Source organism: Protobothrops mucrosquamatus, unplaced genomic scaffold (genome assembly GCF_001527695.2).
Source record: "Protobothrops mucrosquamatus isolate PMUCROS unplaced genomic scaffold, P.Mucros_1.0 scaffold131, whole genome shotgun sequence".
Taxonomy (NCBI): domain Eukaryota; kingdom Metazoa; phylum Chordata; class Lepidosauria; order Squamata; family Viperidae; genus Protobothrops; species Protobothrops mucrosquamatus.
This window is the reverse complement of record NW_015386498.1, coordinates 1,335,414-1,356,000: the sequence shown is the minus strand read 5'-3', so window position 1 is coordinate 1,356,000 and position 20,587 is coordinate 1,335,414. Positions and strand designations below refer to the sequence as shown.

The 20,587-nt window shown below is 37.0% G+C and overlaps 1 protein-coding gene across 1 annotated transcript in view; it reads left to right on the top strand.

Annotated features, from left to right (window-relative positions):
- Positions 1-20,587, top strand: part of GLI3 (GLI family zinc finger 3) — a 223,385-nt gene that overhangs the window by 101,141 nt on the left and 101,657 nt on the right. The window contains exon 4 of the mRNA XM_015813067.1: positions 17,556-17,749. Coding sequence (XP_015668553.1) covers positions 17,556-17,749 — 194 coding nt within the window. The remainder of the gene's footprint in view (positions 1-17,555; positions 17,750-20,587) is intronic.

The window sequence follows — 20,587 nt, the reverse complement described above, 5'->3', positions numbered from 1 at the left end:
TTGCTCGGGCAGGGTCGCCTAGGAAACGGGCCAGGGGCGCGCCGACCGAGCCTCCCTATGGCCGCGGTTGTGAGCCAGGCAGGGGCAGAGAGCTGCGAGTGCGAGCGCGCCCCCCCAGATGTTGCGCCCGGTGCGGCCGGCCCGGAAAAAGGTGCCGGAACGCGGTTCCGCCGCGTTCCGGCTGAAAAAAAGCCCTGGGGCCCATTGTTCAAGTCTGTCAAGATCCTTTTGGATCTTGAGCTTGACTTCTGGGGTGTTATCTATTCCCGCCAGCTTAGTGTCATCCCCAAATTTGATGAGTTCTCTTTCTAAGTCATTTATGAAGATATTGAACAGTACTGGGCCTAAGATGGAACCTTGTGGTACTCCACTGCTTACTTCCCTCCATGTAGATGTAGTACCATTAAGAACTACTCATTGAGTATGATTTTTCAGCCAGTAATGATGATATCTATCCCATATTTTTCTAGCTTACCAAGAAGTAGTTTATTTCTACATTGTCAAATGCCTTACTGAAATCTAAATAAGTATACTATGTCAACAGCATTTCTCTGGTCACTTTGTCAAAGAATGAAATAAGATTGGTTTGGCATGATCTGTTTTTAACAAACCTGTGCTGACTTCTAGTTATAACTTTATTTGTTTATAGATGTTCGCAGATCTGGTTTTTTTATTACTTTTTCCAGGATCTTCCCAGATAATGATGTCACGCTGATTGATCTGTAGTTTCCTGGGAACCATATTAGCTCTTTTCCAATCCTCAGGTAGTTCCCCGGTGCTCCAGGATTTTTGAAAGATATGATACAATGGTTCTGAGATAATATCTGCCAGCTCCTTCAGAACTCTGGGATGTAATTTGTCAGATCCCGGTGATTTATATTTGTCAAGATCAGACAGTTGTTCTCTTACCATTTTCATGCATATTTTAATTTTTATAGCTACTCTGTCTTTTACGGTTATATTTTTGGTAGGTTAGGCTATAGTTTCTTTTTGAGTGAAAACTGATGCAAAGAATGAGTTAAGCAGTTCTGCTTTCTCTCTAGTCTTTTACTTCTTTGCCATTTTTCTCTTTAGTGGGGCAACTACTTCCTTGACTTTTTTCTTGTTATTTATATGTTGAAAATAACTTTTTAAATTATCTTTGATTTTTGTTGCAAGTCTTTGTTCATTCTGAGCTTTTGCTTTCCTGACTTCATCTTTGCAGATTTGGGCTATCTGCTGATACTCTGCCTTAGTTATGTGTCCCTCTTTCCATTTTATGTACTTGTCCTTTTTATCTTTCAGTTATCAGAGAGATCTTTGGGCAGCCATGCTGGTTTATTCTTGGATTTCTTGTTTTTCTTTTTCAGTGGTATTTTGCGGACTGTGCTATTATGATCATATTTTTCAGAGTTTCCAAAGCTGTTGTGTTGTTTTCCCCTTTAAACCTTTTATCCATGGAATCCTTCCTAGGCTCTTTCTGAGTTTGATAATATCAGCTCTTTTAAACTTTAATCTGATACTGGTTGGATTATGTTGTATTGCTTGTGTTTACATTATATTCAATTCTAATATGACATGGTCACTCTCGCCCAAAGTTCTGGCAACAATTCCCTCTATCACTTCTTCTCTCTTAGTAAGAATTAGGTCCAGTATAGTTCCCTCCTCTACCTTTTGGATGACAAAGTTGTCAGCTAAGTTGGTTAGGAATCTGTTCGATCTCCCACTTCTTACAGACTTTGTCTCCCAGTTAATATCAGGGTAAAGTCTCCCATTACTACTGTGGTATGTTTCTTATAGACATTTGTTAATTAGCAAAAAGTTCATTTATTTCTTCTGCTTGGTTGGGTGGCCTGCAGTGTACACCTATAGAAATGTCTTCCTTTTTGCTTTTATATTGACCCATATGCATACTAGGTGGTTTTCATCCTTGGTTTTGGTTTTTTTTTATAGAGACGTAGTGATCTTTGATATATAATGCAACTCCACCTCTTTTGTTAGGTCTGTTTCTTTTGAATAGTTTATATCCTTCCATCAATACATTCCAGTCATGAGTTTTCATTCCATCAAGTTTCAGTAATGACAACAATATCAGATCTGCCTTCATGTACTAGTACTTCAAGTTCACCCTGTTTGTTTTGTAAACTTTGAGTATTAGTGTATGGAATTTGAGTCCTTTATGGGTATGTTTCTTGTATCTCCTATTTTTCATGATTCGTTCATTTCATTTTCATGATAGAATCAGTGCTTTTTTTCTAAAAAAAAAAAAAAAAAAGAAGATGCCGGAACTCACACACGTCATACAACCCGCCTTGCCTACCCTACAAGATTCCATCCAAAAAAGGTGCCGGAAATCCGTTCTGGGCGTTCTATGAGAAAAAAAGCCCTGGATAGAATCATGATGCAAATGAAATATATTGATGAGGATGATGTGATTTTGGCATTTAATAAACAATTCCCCCTTCTTCCCACAATGGTTTATTGAAGTTTTAGTAAACATGCAAGCTTTAAATTCAGGTAAGAAAGAAACTTTAAGCCTATATATAGGATTCTAGTGAACTGCAGAATTGCTGTAAAATTTTAACATGCTATTGGGCTGGTGGACAAACACAAGATTTCCTGATGCCCCAGATCACAGCATTATTTCTGATGGAAATGGAAAGTAATACACTCTCTTAAAAGTACAGAAGAGGATAGAAAATATAACACTGAAAGGGAAAACAGAGATCTTTCCATTTTAAAAGTGAGGGAGAGACTAATCCTTCACCCAAAATCCAGCTTTGCCAACTTGCATAAGTTCATCTTGTTCTGTTTCCAAGTAAAAGGCATTGAGACGAGCAGGAGTAACAAACAGTCTTGTCTTTATTCCATTCACAACAGAACCAAAAACAAAATGGCGCAGATTGCTCTTATACCCCTTTGCAGGGACAGTATCAGCCAATCAATGCAAGGCATTTCTCCCGCCTTGCGCATGCGCACAAGGCAGGAGACAGCCTGTCTAGTCCCGGGCATTCACGTGTCTGCCCGGGCCTCTCTGCAGCCTCCTGCACCTGCTGAATGACTCAGCAGGACCAGGACATAACACCCCTCCCATCTTGGATCAAAACAGAGTACTTAATATTTTACAATACTACAACCGTAATACCTTGTCACTCCCTTATTCATAACACCATAATACTTACTATTTTGCATTACTATAAATCAGACATTTGTCTTTTGAGCATGTTCTGATTTCTAAGTACCCCTACTCCTGTCCACCTACTGACAGGGTCAGGAGTGCCAGAGTCAGGAGCCGCCTCCATGGCAAGAACCCCTACTGGCACCTGGGAAGTTCCGCTTTCGAGGAGAGACTGTGGTCCACAATCGTAATTGTGGTCCTCCTCCCCGAGAGCAGAGCCAGGAGCGGACGTGTGGCTGGGAAGCCTCCAACGCAGTTGATCGATGTGTCGCCGGATCACCTAACCATCATCCAAGGCCACTTTGTATGAGAGCGGCCCATAGACCTTGTATACCACTGCTGTCACCCAGAGATGTCCAGGTCCATAGTTCCTTGCCCAGACCGGATCGCCCACCTGTAGTCTCCTAGGTGCCCACGGCTGTGAAACCTGTGACGCCACCCGGTCTGGGTGAAACCTGCCCAGTTTAGTAATGAGCCTGCGACCCCAGCGGAGTTCAGCTAGGCTCTTCCTGTGGCTGGGCATGGTGTGGTGCGGTGCGAGAGGAGAAAGTAAGCCAACCTGTGATGCCAGTTTCCATAAGTGATTCTCTTTAAAGCATCTTTGGTTGTGCGCACCATCCGCTCAGTCTGTCCATTGGAAGCTGGGTGAAACGGTGCAGACGTGGCATGACGGATCAAGTTGGCCTGTAGAAAAGCCTGAATAACTCGGATAACTCGGACTTCCTCTTCCAGAAAGTCTGGAACTTTATGCCAGGACATGTGTCAGGCCATCCTGACATGTCAGCATGCGTGTAAGTGTGTGATCAGTGGCTGTTTCAGCAGCCACATCCCTAGCATTGAGGGGAGACTCAGGTAATTCCTGAATGGAAAGTATGTGGTGAGCTGGAGCAGGATCTGACTCCACTAGCTGTAGAGGCAATCTGCTGAGGCCATCTGCATGGCCCATTTCTTTGTCCGGTTTGTGAACCAGTGTGTAGTCATATGCAGAAAGAAAAATTGACTATCTCAGCATTCTAGGAGAGATGATGTGTGGGGTTTTTTGTTGGTTGTAAACAACCCCAGCAGTGGCTTTTGGTCTGTAAAGACCGTGAAGTGGCGGCCATATAAAAAGTCATGGAACTTCTTTATGACAGCCACTATGGCCAAGGCTTCCCTATCTATCTGTGCATAATTACGTTCAGCAGATGATAGGGTCCTAGAATAGTAGGCTACGGTGACTTGTGTCCCATCAGCGTTCAAGTGACTCAACACAGCCCCAATCCCATAAGGGGATGCATCACAGGCTATGCATACAGGCAAATGCTCATTGAAATATGCTAGAACTGCATTTGAGGATAGCAAGGCCTTGACCTCTGCAAAACTCCTTTCGTGGACCTTTGTCCACAGCCATGGAGCCTGTTTATCCAAGAGCCGGTGTAACGGCTCAGCCACTGCAGCCTTGTGAGGGAGGAATGACTGGTAAAAATTTAACAGTCCCAGAAAAGTCTAGAATTCGCTTTTGGACTTGGGACTTGGGGCCTGCTGAATTGCTTTAAGCTTAGATTCAGCAGGATGGATGCCTTCAGCATCAATATGGAACCCCAGAAACTCTGTGGAAGTGACTCCAATTTTACATTTGTCTTGCTTTAGTTTCAGCCCCGCTTGGCGGAAACGCAGCAAGACAGCTCTAAGCCTTTCAGCCAGATTTTCAGATGATTCCCCAGTGATGAGGACATCATCAAAGTACGGGCAAACTCCTGGAATATTGCGGAGTGTTCGCTCCATCACACTCTGGAAGATGCCAGGGGCTACATTAACCCCAAACTGCAGCCTTTTAAGTTTAAACGCTCCACAATGTGTTACAATTGTTTGGGCCTCCGCCATTGCCTCATCAACTGGTAATTGTTGATAGGCCTGAGCCAAGTCAAGTTTAGAAAAAACACGGCCTCCCTTCAGGGAAGCCAGAATGTGGCTCACCACGGGCACCGGGTATGAGTGCTGCTGCAAAGCTTTGTTAAGTGTACACTTATAGTCCACACAAATTTGGACTTCCCCATTTGCCTTCAGTGGCATGACTATTGGGGTTTCCCAAGGACTGCTGTCTATGGGCTCTATGATGCCCTGCTGGAGCAGCTTGTCCAACTCTGCACTAATCTTATTCTTCAATGCGAAGGGCACCCGTCTGGGCTTAATCTTAATGGGTGTGATGGCTGGGTCTAAACGTAAAGCAATGGGAGTCCCCTTGTACGAGCCAAGCTCTGAACTGAACACATCAGCAAACTCCTTGCAAACTTCTGCAAGGCCTGTCGTTTGCAAACTGTGAAGTCCAGTCACTTGAATCCCAAAGGCCTTGAACCAATCGAGTCCAATAAGACTTGTGCGATCACCCCCAACTACCACCACATCTAGCAACCCTTCAAACTTCCTATGCTGCACCTTGAGTGTAGCCTCCCCCTTCACGCTGACTCTGGAATTCTGGAAGTCAGTAAGAATTAAATTTGAAGGCCTGAGTTTAACTCGTAGGCCGCTTCTACAACAAATCTTGTTGAAAGTGTCTTGGGAAATGATAGATAAAGCAGACCCTGTGTCCAACTCCATTGATAAGGGAACCCCTTTCAACTTCACGTCAATGTGAAGCTTCTTCCTGAGTGGCCTATGGGCCCCAGTTTTAAAAATGCTTCTACGGGATGCGCAAAAACCCACCCTGTTCTGGCTGGGGACCCTGGTACCTTTCTGAAGCAATTCTTCCAAAGACTGGTCCTTCTGGCAACCCAAACAGACTGAGGCAATGTGGCGTTGCCTACCACATGCCCGGAAAATGGTGAAGCAGAAATGGCAATCGGAGCGCTTGTGGCGTCCTCCACATCCGAAACACCGAGGGAATGAGGTTGCCTTGTCTCTGCGCTCATGAGGCCTTCTCTCCACTGGCTGTTGTAGTCGGTCCACCTCTATCTCTTGATCCTGTTCAGATTCCTCTCGAGCGACCTCTTGATGGATGGAGATCAAAGTTGGCGGGTTCTTGGTGAGCCGCAAGGCCTTCACAGCTCCGCCCGCCACTTCTTTGGCTGAAATTCTCTCAACGCATCTTGGAACGAGACATCTTCCTTTGCGAAGATCTTCTGCTGCAATGCACGACTTCTCAGTCCACAAACTAAACGATCCCGAAGTCTCTCTTCCAGGTCCTTGAATTCGCATGGCCTAGCTGCTTGTCGTAACACAGCAATAAAATCCGCAGTAGACTCACCAGGCCTCTGGTCCCTCTGCTCGAATGCATGTCGCCATGAAATCACTGAAAGCTTTGGTTCAAAATGTTCTCTAAGCATTCTTTTCAGCTCAGCATAAGCAATGGATTCAAGTGGTGCTGGGGCAACCAGATTCTCTGCAATATCGAAAGTCTCCTGCCCACAGACACACAGTAGCATAGCAGTTTTAAGACTGTCTTCTCGGATTTCGTTTACCCGAAAGTAGTTCTCTACCCGGGCCACATAAGAACTCCAGCGTTCCAGGTGAGCTGTGTCAAATTCAGAGAGACGGCCTAGTTTGGACATCGTTACTGCCCGGTAGCCTCGTCAACGCCTCATGCTGCAAGGTTGAGAAGGGGTCCTTTTGTCGAGCTCTCCTCCAGCGTTCTCGTACTGGCAGGCAGAGTCGCACTCTCCAGACGCCGAACTTCCCAGCGTTTCAGGCCTCTCTTGGTGAATCAGCCTATCTTCTTTCGTTGTTTCCCTTGCAGCAAATCCCACCATCGTCACCAATGTTCTGTTTCCAAGTAAAAGGCATTGAGATGAGCAGGAGTAACAAAACAGTCTTGTCTTTATTCCATTCACAACAGAACCAAAAACAAAATGGCGCAGATTGCTCTTATACCCCTTTGCAGGGACAGTATCAGCCAATCAATGCAAGGCATTTCTCCCGCCTTGCGCATGCACGCAAGGCAGGAGACAGCCTATCTGGTCCGGGGCACTCACGTGTCTGCCTCGGCCTCTCTGCAGCATCCTGCACCTGCTGAATGACTCAGCAGGCCTAGGACATAACACATCCCATAATTGCTATGCAGCCCCCAGCCAATTAAAATATATTTAAAATGGGAGGTAGCTATCTGGTACAAAAAACTGCAGCAAACACAAATTAATCCAATTGTTCTCAGTTCAATACATGAAACATTCAAGACTTTGACATCTCCTAATTTTGAACTGAATTGAAAAGTAAATCTCAGAAATGCAAATTACCCATTAGCAACTCATTCCTAACTTTTATTTACTCTAAGGAGCTTAAATTTGTTTATAAGTAGTTTCCCAACAATAAATAGATTTTTATAAGACATGATTAGCTATATCAAAAAGATTTTATATAAAAAAGATTCAAGTTATAAAACTTCTGCAATACTATTTATATCTTCCTAATAAAAAGGAGGGATTTTTTTGTTAAATTGAAAATGAAGTTTCTGCATTAACGTAAATTATGTTGATCTGCTCTGCCCAAAATTTACCATGGTTAAATTTAAGTCAGAGAATTAAACATGTACTTAAGTCTCTTTTGTTAAACTCTGTGAACTTAAGTATTTCTTGTGCAAGGATGATTGAAGGAGAAAAAAAGTGTTCTCTTAAAATCTCGTTTCAATTATGACCATGAGTCTAAGAGGACCCCCAAGCTACACATTGGATCTGGGGTAGTACAACTCCATCTAGGACAAAAAATTATAGGGAATTAGAAAAAGCAATGGAGGATTCTTAGTATGATGGATGAGAAAATGAAAAGCTAAAAACAAATAAAGACATAGAAAATCATCCTATGACAATTTGCATAAGACACTGTAGTAATACTATATCTTGTATCCTCAGAAATTATAGAGAAATGCATGCTATTTGGGACATTACAAACATTTACAGGTAGACAATGAATGTGATGTATATGCAGTCCGACCCACATTACAGACAATTTATTAACTATTCCTTTTATTGTTATGGCAAACATTTGAAAGAAACTCATACAAATAATGAGAATGACTACCCATATATTTAATTTTATAAATAATATAAAACTGGAATTCAATTCTTTTACTTCCTGGTTTTCTGACTCTTTTATCTTAGCTTCTTATATGAGACATCTATTCAGGAACTGGATCATTTCTAAACATGTAATCTTCGCCACTCCGCAGATGTATTGAGCTTGTTTCTGCTTATTAAAATCATATTGGTTCTTATGACCTATATAATAGTAATTTCTTTCTTTACGTTACTAATCATCGTTGCCAGAAGGCACTTGTAAGCCAGCTTTGTCCCAAGCTAAATGACACTTTTTCAATTCAGACTTCAATAGCTCTTGGATCAAGAATTGCCAAATGTACCATGTTTTTCTGAAAATAAGACATATCCTGAAAATAAGTGTGTGCCTAATATAAGCCCTACCCCCAAAATAAGCCCTAGTTTTGGGGCGAGACACAAGCATAAAAACCAAGCTGGGGGTGTGAAGCTGCCCCACGTGCCCCACACCCGCTTACCTTAGGATCACTGCAGCCAGGCCTTCCACACCCTAACATCTGTCATGCTGCTGCCTGAGTTCTGCGGCTGCTTGCAGCTGCATGCCATGTAGCACATCGTGCTGGTTCCGTCGCTCGCAGCAGGAAGCCATGTGGCTTCTTGTACCGATTGCGCCATTGCCACCACTTGTGTCAGGAGGCTGTGTGGCTCATGCCGTTGCTGCCGCTCACAGCAGGACACCATATGGCTCATCACACTGGTGATGCCTTTCATGGCAGGAAGCTGCATGGTGCATCATGCCGCTGCTGCCACTTGTATGTGCCATGTTGCAATGTGCCATGCAGCCACCTGTCACGAGTGGTGGCACCAGTGCGACAGGTGTCAGGGCATGGGAGACCTGGCTGCAGCATTCTAAAGTAAGCGAGTAACGCTTCCCCCGAATATAAGATCTGATGCCTCTTTTGGAGGCAAAAAAATATTGGGACCAGGTCTTATTTTCGGGAAAACATGGTATAAGCTAGATTCAGAAGAGAGAACAAGCCCAAGATTTAATTGCTAACATTTTTTTGTTCAACATTTTATTATTATTTTATAATCACAAATCCGTAATATTTTATCAGCAACATATTGTCTGGGTTCCAATGTTTACCTCATTTTTCTAGCCATTGATAAAATGTATCCCATGTTCTAAGTATTCCGAATGTTCTTTCTCTTTCATTTTCAGTGTCAATCTGTCCATTTCTGCACAATCTAAAAAAATTTTAATTATCTCTTTCTCCACTGGTAATTCTTCATTCTTCCAGTGTTGAGCAAATACAATTCTCGCTGCAGTTAATACATGTAACATTAAATATACACATTCTTTCTCATAATTTTCTACAATTATACCTAACAAAAATAATTTTGGCTTAAAATCTATGTGTTTTTTAGTCATTTTCTCTAACCATATATCTATTCTTGACCAAAATCTTTTGGCTTTGGGGCATGTTCACCAAAGATGATAATATGTGCCTGGTTTTTGTCTACATTTCCAACAATTGCTAGATATATTTTTAAACATTTTCGCTAACCTCATAGGTGTTAAGTGCCATCTGTAGAACATTTTGTATAGGTTTTCTTTATAAGTCACTGCCTTTGTTATTTTAGAGTTTCTTCTCAAAGGCTTTGTTTGGGAAAGGGTTTGTTTGTTTTCTAACTCTATGTTATGCCCAAAGTTTTTTGTCCATATTATCATTGTTTCTTTAACTTATTCCTCTTCCATCTTTAAACTTAGCATATACTTACATAGTTTCTTAATCAATTTTTCATCTGATGTCAATAATATCTGGTCAAATTCTGTCTGTTCTTTATAAAATCCAGATGTTTTCACATCTTTTTCATATCTCGTTTGAATTTGCAAGTGTGGCCACCATGATAGATCCATACCCTGCTCTTTCAGTTCTTGTCTTGGTTTTAGTTTCCCTTCAGTATTCAAAATGCCTTGACTTCCAGTTTTGTGCCATAGTGCAGCAGCCGATAGATTTTGGGGCTCCGTGCCCTACGGCTGATTTTCTTCTTCTTGGGGGATCCTAAATGGGCCAGAAGTCACCCCGAAGAGGCAGCAAAGAAGGAAGGAAGTCCGTGGACCATGGAGAGACAGCGGTCAACCTGATCAATCCAGGAAAAGCCTTCCAAAAGCCAACAGGAGAAAGACTAGCCTAACTTCAGAGTCTAGCCCAAGCTACAAACAACTGAAGTCAAAAAGTACTACTTTAAACTGATTGTAAACAATGCATTTGAATCTGGGTAAGAACATCAATTTTCTCTATCCTATTTATCAACTAATTTCCTGAAGAAGAAAAAATCCCAAGAAGCAAAAAACTTCCAAAAGTGAAGGAGGGGATCTTTCCCTCACCCTTTTACTAACATAAGCGGCAAATTAAACTTTTTATGGAGGACCAAAACACATAGAAATGAAATGAAATGAATATAAAACCTAAATTTGGATGTTTGAAATTGCTGAATGGTTAAGATTTTCATTTTAAAGACAACTCTTTATTTTGAAATTTGAAAAATGAACTGGTGCTGACATCTAGTGGTGGATGAAGACTATGACAGCTATGGCTCTCATACAGTTCTTGGCAAAATCTGGAAAAACTAATCTGTGCTTGTGACCTTCAAAGCAGTAGAGAACAGCTGTGACAAAAAAGAAAATAATCTGGACTGCAGACAAAGAGAGAATTATAAACTTCAGAAAAAAAACTTTTTTGAACTCTCTGGATTACAAATATCTACTTAACTGTGACTCCAAAGCTGTTTGCAAAGAAAAGAAAACCTTGATTCTTGGCTATCATGAAAAATAAGAGACTTGTAGAAAGAATTTATTAAAAAAAAACCAAATACCTTTCAAAAGGAGATGATGTGCTGCAACTAATTCAAACAACAATGATTTCAAACCACAAAGAAATCCAAAATAACTTTGAAAATATAAACCAATTCATCTCCAATTTAACTTTACAACAAAAAATCCCAGAAAACAACAATAGAGAAGGAGCAGATAAAACAGATAACTGAACACAAATTCGAGGATAGAGACTTAAAGATGTAATATAACAAAACAAAGAAGTATGATATAACCCAAGTGAAAAAAAATTCACAAGTAATATTGGATATGGAAAAGACAATTTATACTTTAAGACCACAAAACAAATTTGAGGACAAAAAAAAAGATTGGACAAAATGGACTGCAGAGATATCAGGAACACCATGAGAACTGGAGAGACAAAAAATGATAAGAGAAACTGAGAAAAAAGAAAGAAAAAGATTTTCAACTAACATGAAAGGGCAAAAGCCTACAAAGATATTGTACTTGACTTACCTTTTATATCTACAATAACATCTACAAGAATATGAAAAGATTCTTTGAATCAGCAGAACATATTGATTAAGAAAGATACTGACCAAAGTAAAAGGCTAAAGTGAAAATTAAGAAAATAGATGATGGGACCTATCAGAGAGAATATTTAAAAAAGAAACACCTGTTTCAATATTGTTAAAGAAAAAGAAAGATTTTGGATATGAATTTTATTTTAAGAGGGATGAGCCCCTCAAGTAACATAGTACTCTCTTTTTCTTCTCTCTTCTTATTTTATTTCTTGATATGAGTAATGTAAAAAAGTTGGAATAGCTTATATAAAGAAAATGTTTTAGATATTTTTTTTAAAAAAAGTTTTATTGATTGCCTAATTTTAAAGTATTTAAAAAGCAACATGGCGGCTGGGTTAACCGATAATTCAATAACATACAAGTATCTTTAAAAGAAATCTCAAAATATCACATTAAATATTTCCTCTCTTTTCCCCTTAGCATTTACTGTCTCATATTTAAACTACCGTAATACAATTCTTATTATATCAATTGAATAAAAGTATCATTCTTACAGTTATCAATAATTTTTAGCTTATACATATCCTAGTTACTTTAACATTCAGTCTTTATAGACAATCAATGTCCTAATTAATTTTCCCAGTTTTTAATTTCTCGTTAATATTTGAATTTAACATTTATTGATTATAATTTCCAGATTTTGAGTAACCAAAATTCCCATTATCGAATGCATCACAAAGTCTAATATTCAGGATACACATCTTATCTATTCAAACATATTCTATTTCTCACCTTATCTATTCAAACATATTCTATTTCTCACCATCTTACATCATCTAATTGATAATATAGTATAACATTCTTATTTTCTATTAATTTCCAAATATCTTAACCTTAGTAATCAGAATTTCTCTTTTTTCAACATCAGATGCTTCCTCTCTTTTTCTCTTATACTAAGCTAATACAATTCTTATTATATCAGCTAAATAAAACATGTTCATTACATTTTTCAATAAATTTTTAGCTTATATATGTCTTAATTACTTTTACATTCAATCTTTGTAGACAAATCAATATTCAATTTTAACTTTTAATATTTATACTTTTAAGTTTTAGATGCTCAAAATTTTCTTTATGTCAGTTCATAACAAAATTTAGAATTCAAAGTATACATCTATCTACTAAAGTGTATTCTCTTTTAATCTTCACTAATAAATCAAAACTCCAATTTTCTTCAGTCTTATTCTAACTTTCTTTCTTTGCCAGCTCATGCTGTCAAATCATCAAATGGGAAAGAGGGCATCCAATCGCCATTTTTTTGGAAATGCTAACAAATCGTCTCTCTCTTTTTCCATCTTGACGTAGTTGTCTTGAAGTATTTATCTTCCCTTCACTCTGTTCTTCTTGTTGTTCCTCAAGTTTCTTCTGGTTTGTATAGAAAGTCTTTTCCATTTTCTATATTGTCAGTCTCTTTTCTGGGTTTTCCATTAACTCTATTTGAATCTTCTGTAGTAGTGTTTAATTGTTCCACTTCTATTATATTCTATGTAGTTGATTATTTAGTTATCGTCAGAGTTTTAATTTGTATATCTGGGCTGACATCTTGTTCTTTTCTGTAGCCTCTTATTTCATCAGTGGCTGTAAGAATGGTTTTAATAATTGCTTTCATCAAAAAAAGAGTCTGTTCCTGATCTTCATCCATGTTTTCTTAATAGTGCGTAAAATTAAAAGCTTTACAGTAAAAAATAAGAGTAATTTTGTCACTGAGTATAGAACAAAGCTGGGGTTCTCAGAGCTAATATCTTCCAAGGTTTCAGGAGTCTTATCTATAGTCTGGGCTGTGAGCCAAGTCTCTGTTAGGCAATAACAAGTTGTAATATCAGGATTAGCCACAAGGTATCACCCATACCATTTAGGAATTTTACTTCTTTTTATAGATAAAAACCCAAATCTTCAATAAAAATAGAATAAAAAATAAGGAACCTTTTAGTCCTCAAACTTTAGGAAAATTAAAGTCCAATTAAAATCAGTTAAAATCAGGTTATTCTTTCAGTGTTTTAAACTTTCCTGGATAGTCAGTTGCCACTGTTATTAGAGGGTGGGATAGGATTCCCCTTCCGTCTATCCACAGGGGGGGAAAGTATTTTAGGCAGCTTATGCAGGTAAAGAAGATAATGAGATTTAAGAGAGGTATATCTCACCCAATCTTGTCCACACTGCTTTGTAGGTGCCTGGTGGTAAGTGTGACTTCGGCTGTCTGCAGCCTAGTGACGAGCCATATTACTATGGCTGGTCTTTTGTCCGCTGGTTTGGAGGGCTGCGCCAGATCTAGCGGAAGAGCTACCGCTCTCCTGTGATCCAACGGGACCCCCTCCTTGCTGGTCGCCCCTACAGGGCAACTTTTGACCCTTTCCAGGGTCCCCCAGCGAAATGAAACTGGACGCAGAGGACGGAGTTCACCTTCCAGACGTCCATGGCGGCCGCATCGGCAAACCAGAAGTCGTTTTAGATATTTAAATGTGATTGACTTTAAGAAAACTACAATGGGTAAAAAAATGTTTTGAATAAGATGACTAGATGACTAGATTTATTAAATTGAATATTTAAAGATTAAACATATTTTTAATCATGGTAAAAAGGAGGAACATGTATTTTAAATAGTATACTATCTTTTTATTTTTCTTTACTCTTATTCTTTTTTTTTCTTTTTTTAGTCTTATTTATTCCTTAAGAAAGGTAAAAGTATTGGGATGGCTTACATGAGAAAAATAGACTTAAATATTTAAATGTAATTAACTTTGAAAAAAATCTTAACCAGTAAGAATGTCTTGAACATTATTGGGAAAACAAATGTAAACAAGAACTGTAAACAGAATCTATGATGAGGCAACTAGAATGACTAGATAGAAAAGAAATATTATATTGATATGATTATTATATATAGAAATATTAGAAAAAAATTATACCCAATTGTTATCTATCAAAACAACAAGAATTGTATTAACTTAAGGTTGGCAAAAGAGAAAATTATGGGAAAAAGAGGAAATCAAGTAAAGCTATTATGTGAATTATAGATCATAGAAACTAATTGTTAATGAATGTTTTTTAAATGTAAACCCAGACAACACACTGTTTACCAAATATTAAGGTGACTATGTTAAAAATCAATAAAATATATTATGAAAAAATATCTTTATACGTCACAATTTTCTCATAATTAATTAAGTTTGGGTGAACAAATACTTCCATTGTTGAAAGCCATCCAGGTATTTTCATGTAATTTTTACTTTTTCCCATTCTAGAAGAAGTGTGTTTCTTATGTAGTGGCATTGAAAGTATCTATGTATTTTATTCTTCCCATACCATAAGAAGGCATGCCATCCGAGTTGTAGGTCATGCCCCTCTAGGTATAGTAATCTTTTATCTCTAAGAGTTATCCATTCTTTTAACCAAGTTAATACAGATACTTGATAATATAAATCCCAATCTGGCAGGCCAAATCCTCCATTTTCTTTAGATTCTTGTACCTTTTTCAATCTAATGCTAGCTTTTTTTCCTTGCTAAATAAATTTCAAAATCAGTGTATTTAATTCATCAAAAAAAATTGCCCCAATTTTATAGATATTGTTTGAAATAAAAAGAGTTGTTTTGGTAAAATATTCATCTTCACCATTGCTATTCTCCCTAGGATTGAAAGTTTTAAATTTTTCCATTTTTCCAGGTCTAATTTTATTTGTTTTAATAATTTTATGTAGTTGTCTTCTTTTATTGTTGTACACCTTACTATTAAATATATCCCCAAGTATTTGATTTTCTTAACTATTTGAAGGTCTGTTTTTTCTGACAATTGATTTTTTGTTTAACTGTAAGGTTTTTAGTTATCACTTCTATCTTTTCTCTATTTATTTTCAGTCCTGCCATTTCTCCAAATTCTTCTATCTTTTTCATAAGCTTGAAGCTTGTCTCAAACGGGTCTTCTAATACAAAGACCAAGTCATCTGCGAATGCTTGTAGTTTATATTTTTCATCTTTTAACTCCAGTCCTTTAATTTCTGAGTCTTATCTAATATTTCTAATCAGTACTTCCAGTGTTAATATAAATAATAATGGGGATAATGGACATCCTTGTCTTGTGACTTTTTTAATATTAAAGTTTTCTGTAAAGTCTCCATTTACAATTACTTTAGCTATTTGTCTATGATAAATTATTTTAATTATATTTGTAAAATTTTCTCCAAAATCCATTTCGTTTAGTTGTTGAATCATAAACTGCATAGCCAAATGGCTGAGCAACCGCATCAGCCATTTGGTAGATGACAGTCGAACCACCGTAAGGTCGGCAGAGGAGTTCCTAGATAGAATCAGAACCCTAAGGATAGAGGAGGACGAGGTGATGGTGTCTTTTGACGTCGTCTCCCTCTTCACCTCTATCCCACAGGGGTTAGCTGTCACTGTAATAAGAGACCTCCTTGAACAAAAGGGCCCAGGACAGCAACAGGACTCCCTCCGACCTGAAGACCTTGTAAATCTATTGGAGATATGCCTAAAAACGTATTTTACATTCCAAGGCACCACATTTGAGCAGATCAAGGGCACCCCCATGGGATCCCCGATCTCGAGCGTCATAGTGGAGGCCGTGTTGCAGCAGCTGGAACACATAGCGATGACCCGGTATTGCCCCAAATTCTGGGCCCGCTATGTGGATGACACATTTGTGGTCATCAAAAAGAGCCAGAAAGCAGACTTTGTGGGCATCCTTAATTCAGTGTATGTGGATATACAGTTTACGGAGGAGGAAGAACAACAGGGCAGGTTGGCGTTCTTGAACGTCTTGATCCACCGCCAACCGGATGGAACCCTGAGGACTAAGGTATACTGTAAACCCACGCACACTGACAGGATTTTACATTACGACAGTAACCATCCGGAGGCCCACAAAGCCGGCTGTATTAGAACCCTCTTTAAGAGAATAGACTCCCACTGCAACACGGCCAGAGCTTGTGCTTTTTAGCTATTTGGATATATACATACACACACGCACACACACATTATTCTTTATCTTATCAGATATAGTTTCTGCAACCAAGAAAATTTCTGTTTATGATTCTGTAGATTTAGTTCTACTTTCAGTCATCAATCTATAAAAGATATATCATTTTTTGACATATACCAAAATATAATGTCCAGAAGAACTAATAGTTAATAAAAGGAGAAATAAGAGTTTGAGAATATGAGTGTGGAAGTGAAACAGGAGATTTTTTGCGGGAAATAAAAACTGTAGTTAGTTTTCTTTTGAGAAATTGATGTAAATGAACCAAAAATTTGGCATCACATTATTAGTAATGTAATTAACTGTATGGCAAGAATATTCAACATTCAGAATGTGGAATCATGAGGTAGCCTTTATGGCCATTAACTTATGATATTAAATATAATTGCATGTTGTAGAGAGTTGGGATAACTATCTTTGGGGATACAGACTAAATTCAATAGAAAATAGAGATGTGGAACACATTTCTCTTGCCAGGTTTTTCCAAAGCATGAGAATGGGGTTTTACAACACACTAAATTTCATTCTACTTTCCCCCTTTCACCAAGATCATTTGTATGTTCAAGCCTGAAAGTAAACATAATATTGATATATTTAATATTTTTAAAAATAGTTGAATTGACTTTTAATTTGAAAATTATTTCAATTATTTCAACAAGCATTCAGTTCAAGTAGCTTAATTTTGATTTGATTCTAAATGAGACAAAATATTTGTACATGGACCTGGACTAAAGTCAGTTGTGCTCCTTGTCTAGAATGTACTAGTGTTCTTTGATTTTTAATCTTGCCTCATTCTCTGTATGTCCTCCAGATCTGCTTTGAATAGATTTGCTGGGTGCATTGAAAAGGTGGAGGAGAACATAGGGATGTTACATTGTACAAATGGAAGTGGGTTCACTTAAAATTAACGGTGTTCTATTTTTTAACCATTTGATCATAATTATAGATAGAACTTTAAAAGTAGGGAAGCTATATTTACCTAAAAAGGCAAGTAAATTTCCCTTTTTATCCTTTTCTCTTATAGGCCTTCTGCTCCAGCTTATTCAGACTTACCATTCATCAGAATATCTTCTCACAGAAATCCTGCTACAGCATCAGAATCACCTTTTAGTGCACCTCATCCATACATTAACCCTTATATGGATTATATCCGATCATTACACAGCAGCCCTTCTCTCTCCATGATCTCAGCTGCTCGGGGACTAAGTCCTACAGATGGTGAGTTAAAATCTAGTTTCCTGTTTGCTGTTGTAGTTGCATGGTGTATGCTAGTCTATGATGGTAATACAGATTGATATGATTTGATAGTTGTATTAATTTTCTGAAAGCATTCATTTCAATCACTTGCAGATTCATTACATAATTATTATATCATAATTGTTTTAGTATTTTATTATCTTAAGGCCAGTCATTTATACATTACATTTTGGTTATTTTTAAAATAAACAAAAATATATGCCATTCATCCTGCTCAGATAAAATTATAAATATAAGGAGAAATTCTTGAGTTACCAAGACAAGTCTGTTTTATGGCACACTGCGATAAGAAATGAGAAATATTTTTATCTATTTTCTATAGTAGTTTGATAACTTGAAAAAAAATAGAATTTTTCTCAAGTTGAATTATTTTGGAAAGGTAATGTAAGAAGAAATTTAGGGAATTAAAACACTACTGTTATGAAGGAATAAATTAATTTAATCCTTCTAGATGACAGTAAAACCAGTAAAAGTTATGACAATTTATCGGGTTTGCTAAACAAGGTCCTTTTCTGCAATATTGATGATTATAGTTGTAGAAATTCCTGAAATGGGTGTTTGTGTGTTTGATGCAAGAAGAAGAAAAATGGCTTTTGAATCCCTGCATATATAGTTATCTCATTCATTGATTCAATACAAAAATGGAAGATACATTAGTACTGGGCTTTTCTCCACAGGATTCAGTCCTGGCCGAATTAGCAATAGCATTTAGGCTTATATACCCCTCCACAGCGCTTTACAGCACTCTCTGGATGGTTTACAGTGTAGTTGTAGTACATTGCCCCCAACAATCTGGGTCCTCATTTTACTAATCTCAGAAGGGTGGAAAGCTGATTCAACCTTGAGCCCTGTCAGGATCAAACTGCAGGATCTGTGCAGTTTGTCTGCAATACTGAATTTTAACCATTGTTGCTACCAGAGCTCTAATTATGATTGTCCTTGCTGTAAAGTTAGAGATCCTCTTATTATTAATTTCGTTGTGAGCTACACAATGACAATAAAGATATTCTATTCTATCAATACCACCTATTCTTTAAATGATCTGAGGTGAGATGATTGTTGTTATTGTTACTGTACTGCTTTGATTCAATCCATCCATATCTTTTTGATGAATCCATACAATAAACCTCAGGGAACATAAGGAAAGTTTTATCACCCATTTGATTTGCAGATTTTATATATTTTTAGTATATATACATTCAGCATTACATCATTTAAAATCCAAGCCACATGATGAATATATTCATAAAAAATAATAACTGTAACAAATACTTTTGTGAAAACCTTTCTGGTAACAATTCATTACATAAATGGACTAAATTACCATGTTTGCTTATATTTCATAGTTGCTAATAACAGCCAGTAATAAAATCAAAAATATGCATCCCTGGATAACTAAAAGATTATTAATTCAATTTGTGAGAACAAAGCCTTAAAAATTTACTTAAAGTAAAATAACATTTATATATTGCAGAGGAATAAAAGATTGCTGGTGTTATCTAGGTTCACAAATTATAAATAATGTGTTAGAAAATATCATGATTGGTTTTCCTTGTTATGCTAAGCCAAAATGAAACAATGTGTGAAACACACATTGACTTTACTAGAAATTTCATCTCCAGCATAAGCATATTCCATTTTTTGGTTATTGCTGTGTTAAATTAACTGCAGTTTAAATGTTGCCTAATGGTAATTGCTGCTAAATTGAGTTATAATGGCTCAAATTATGTTGGTGGTATGCATTGAAGACAACGAAACTATTTTAATTAAGGGAAAAGTCATTCATAGAACAGAATAAAATAGCAAGTTTACAAAACAGATATTCTTCCTTTAACTAGATTTGAAAAATGAATTGTTCTTACTGCCTAAATGGATAAACCATATAAGTAATCCTCACTTATAAAAGTATATAGTTAATCCATTACTTAGTGATACTTGTTCTTATGAGAATAAGTTTTAATGACATGGCATTTTATTGCTTAAACATTTGTTAATCCCCAAAGGTTATATTAAGAATCCCATAAATAAGTGTATGATGTCATCAAGCAATTGTTAAACAATAAAATCTGATTTTAAAAATATGACACTTTCAGATATCAGATTAATTATAATTAAATGTGATCTCTAAAATTTTTTGTACTTTTACATTTTCATGTTTCTATAAGAACTATATAATATTTTAAATTTATCATCTGGCTTTGGGTACTAGGTAGACTTGTATCTTGAATCAGATACAATTTACTATATATCTTTAAATGAATATATGTATATCAAATATATATGCATACATACATACACAAATGCATACATACATATATATTATATACATACATCTTCAAAACAGGAGAAAAAAACATTACAAAAATAAAGTCCCAAACAAGGAAGTTTAATAAATTCAACATTTCCTCATCATTTGATTTTAAGATAGCCAATGTAATCTTAATCATAATAATATATGACCAGAGTAAATAAAATTGCTTTTGAAAAGAGCAGCTCAGTTATTAATTACAATATTATATTAATTAAATCTCATTAAATTGTTTTGATGCTTTGTGTATAAAATAAATTGACATTCAGGAGATACTGTAATGGCAAAAGCTCCCAATATAATCATTATTTGCCAAGATATGTCAATAAAGTGACTAGAAGGATTTAAAGCACAAAACAAGCAGATTCATGTTCTTCTCTCTATATATATATATATATTAAAAAATTTCAATTTTTAAAGAATTTGTCCAGAATTTCTAAAGAAAGTTTAGAAATAAGCAAATTTTAGGAAGATATAGGATGTGACAGTCT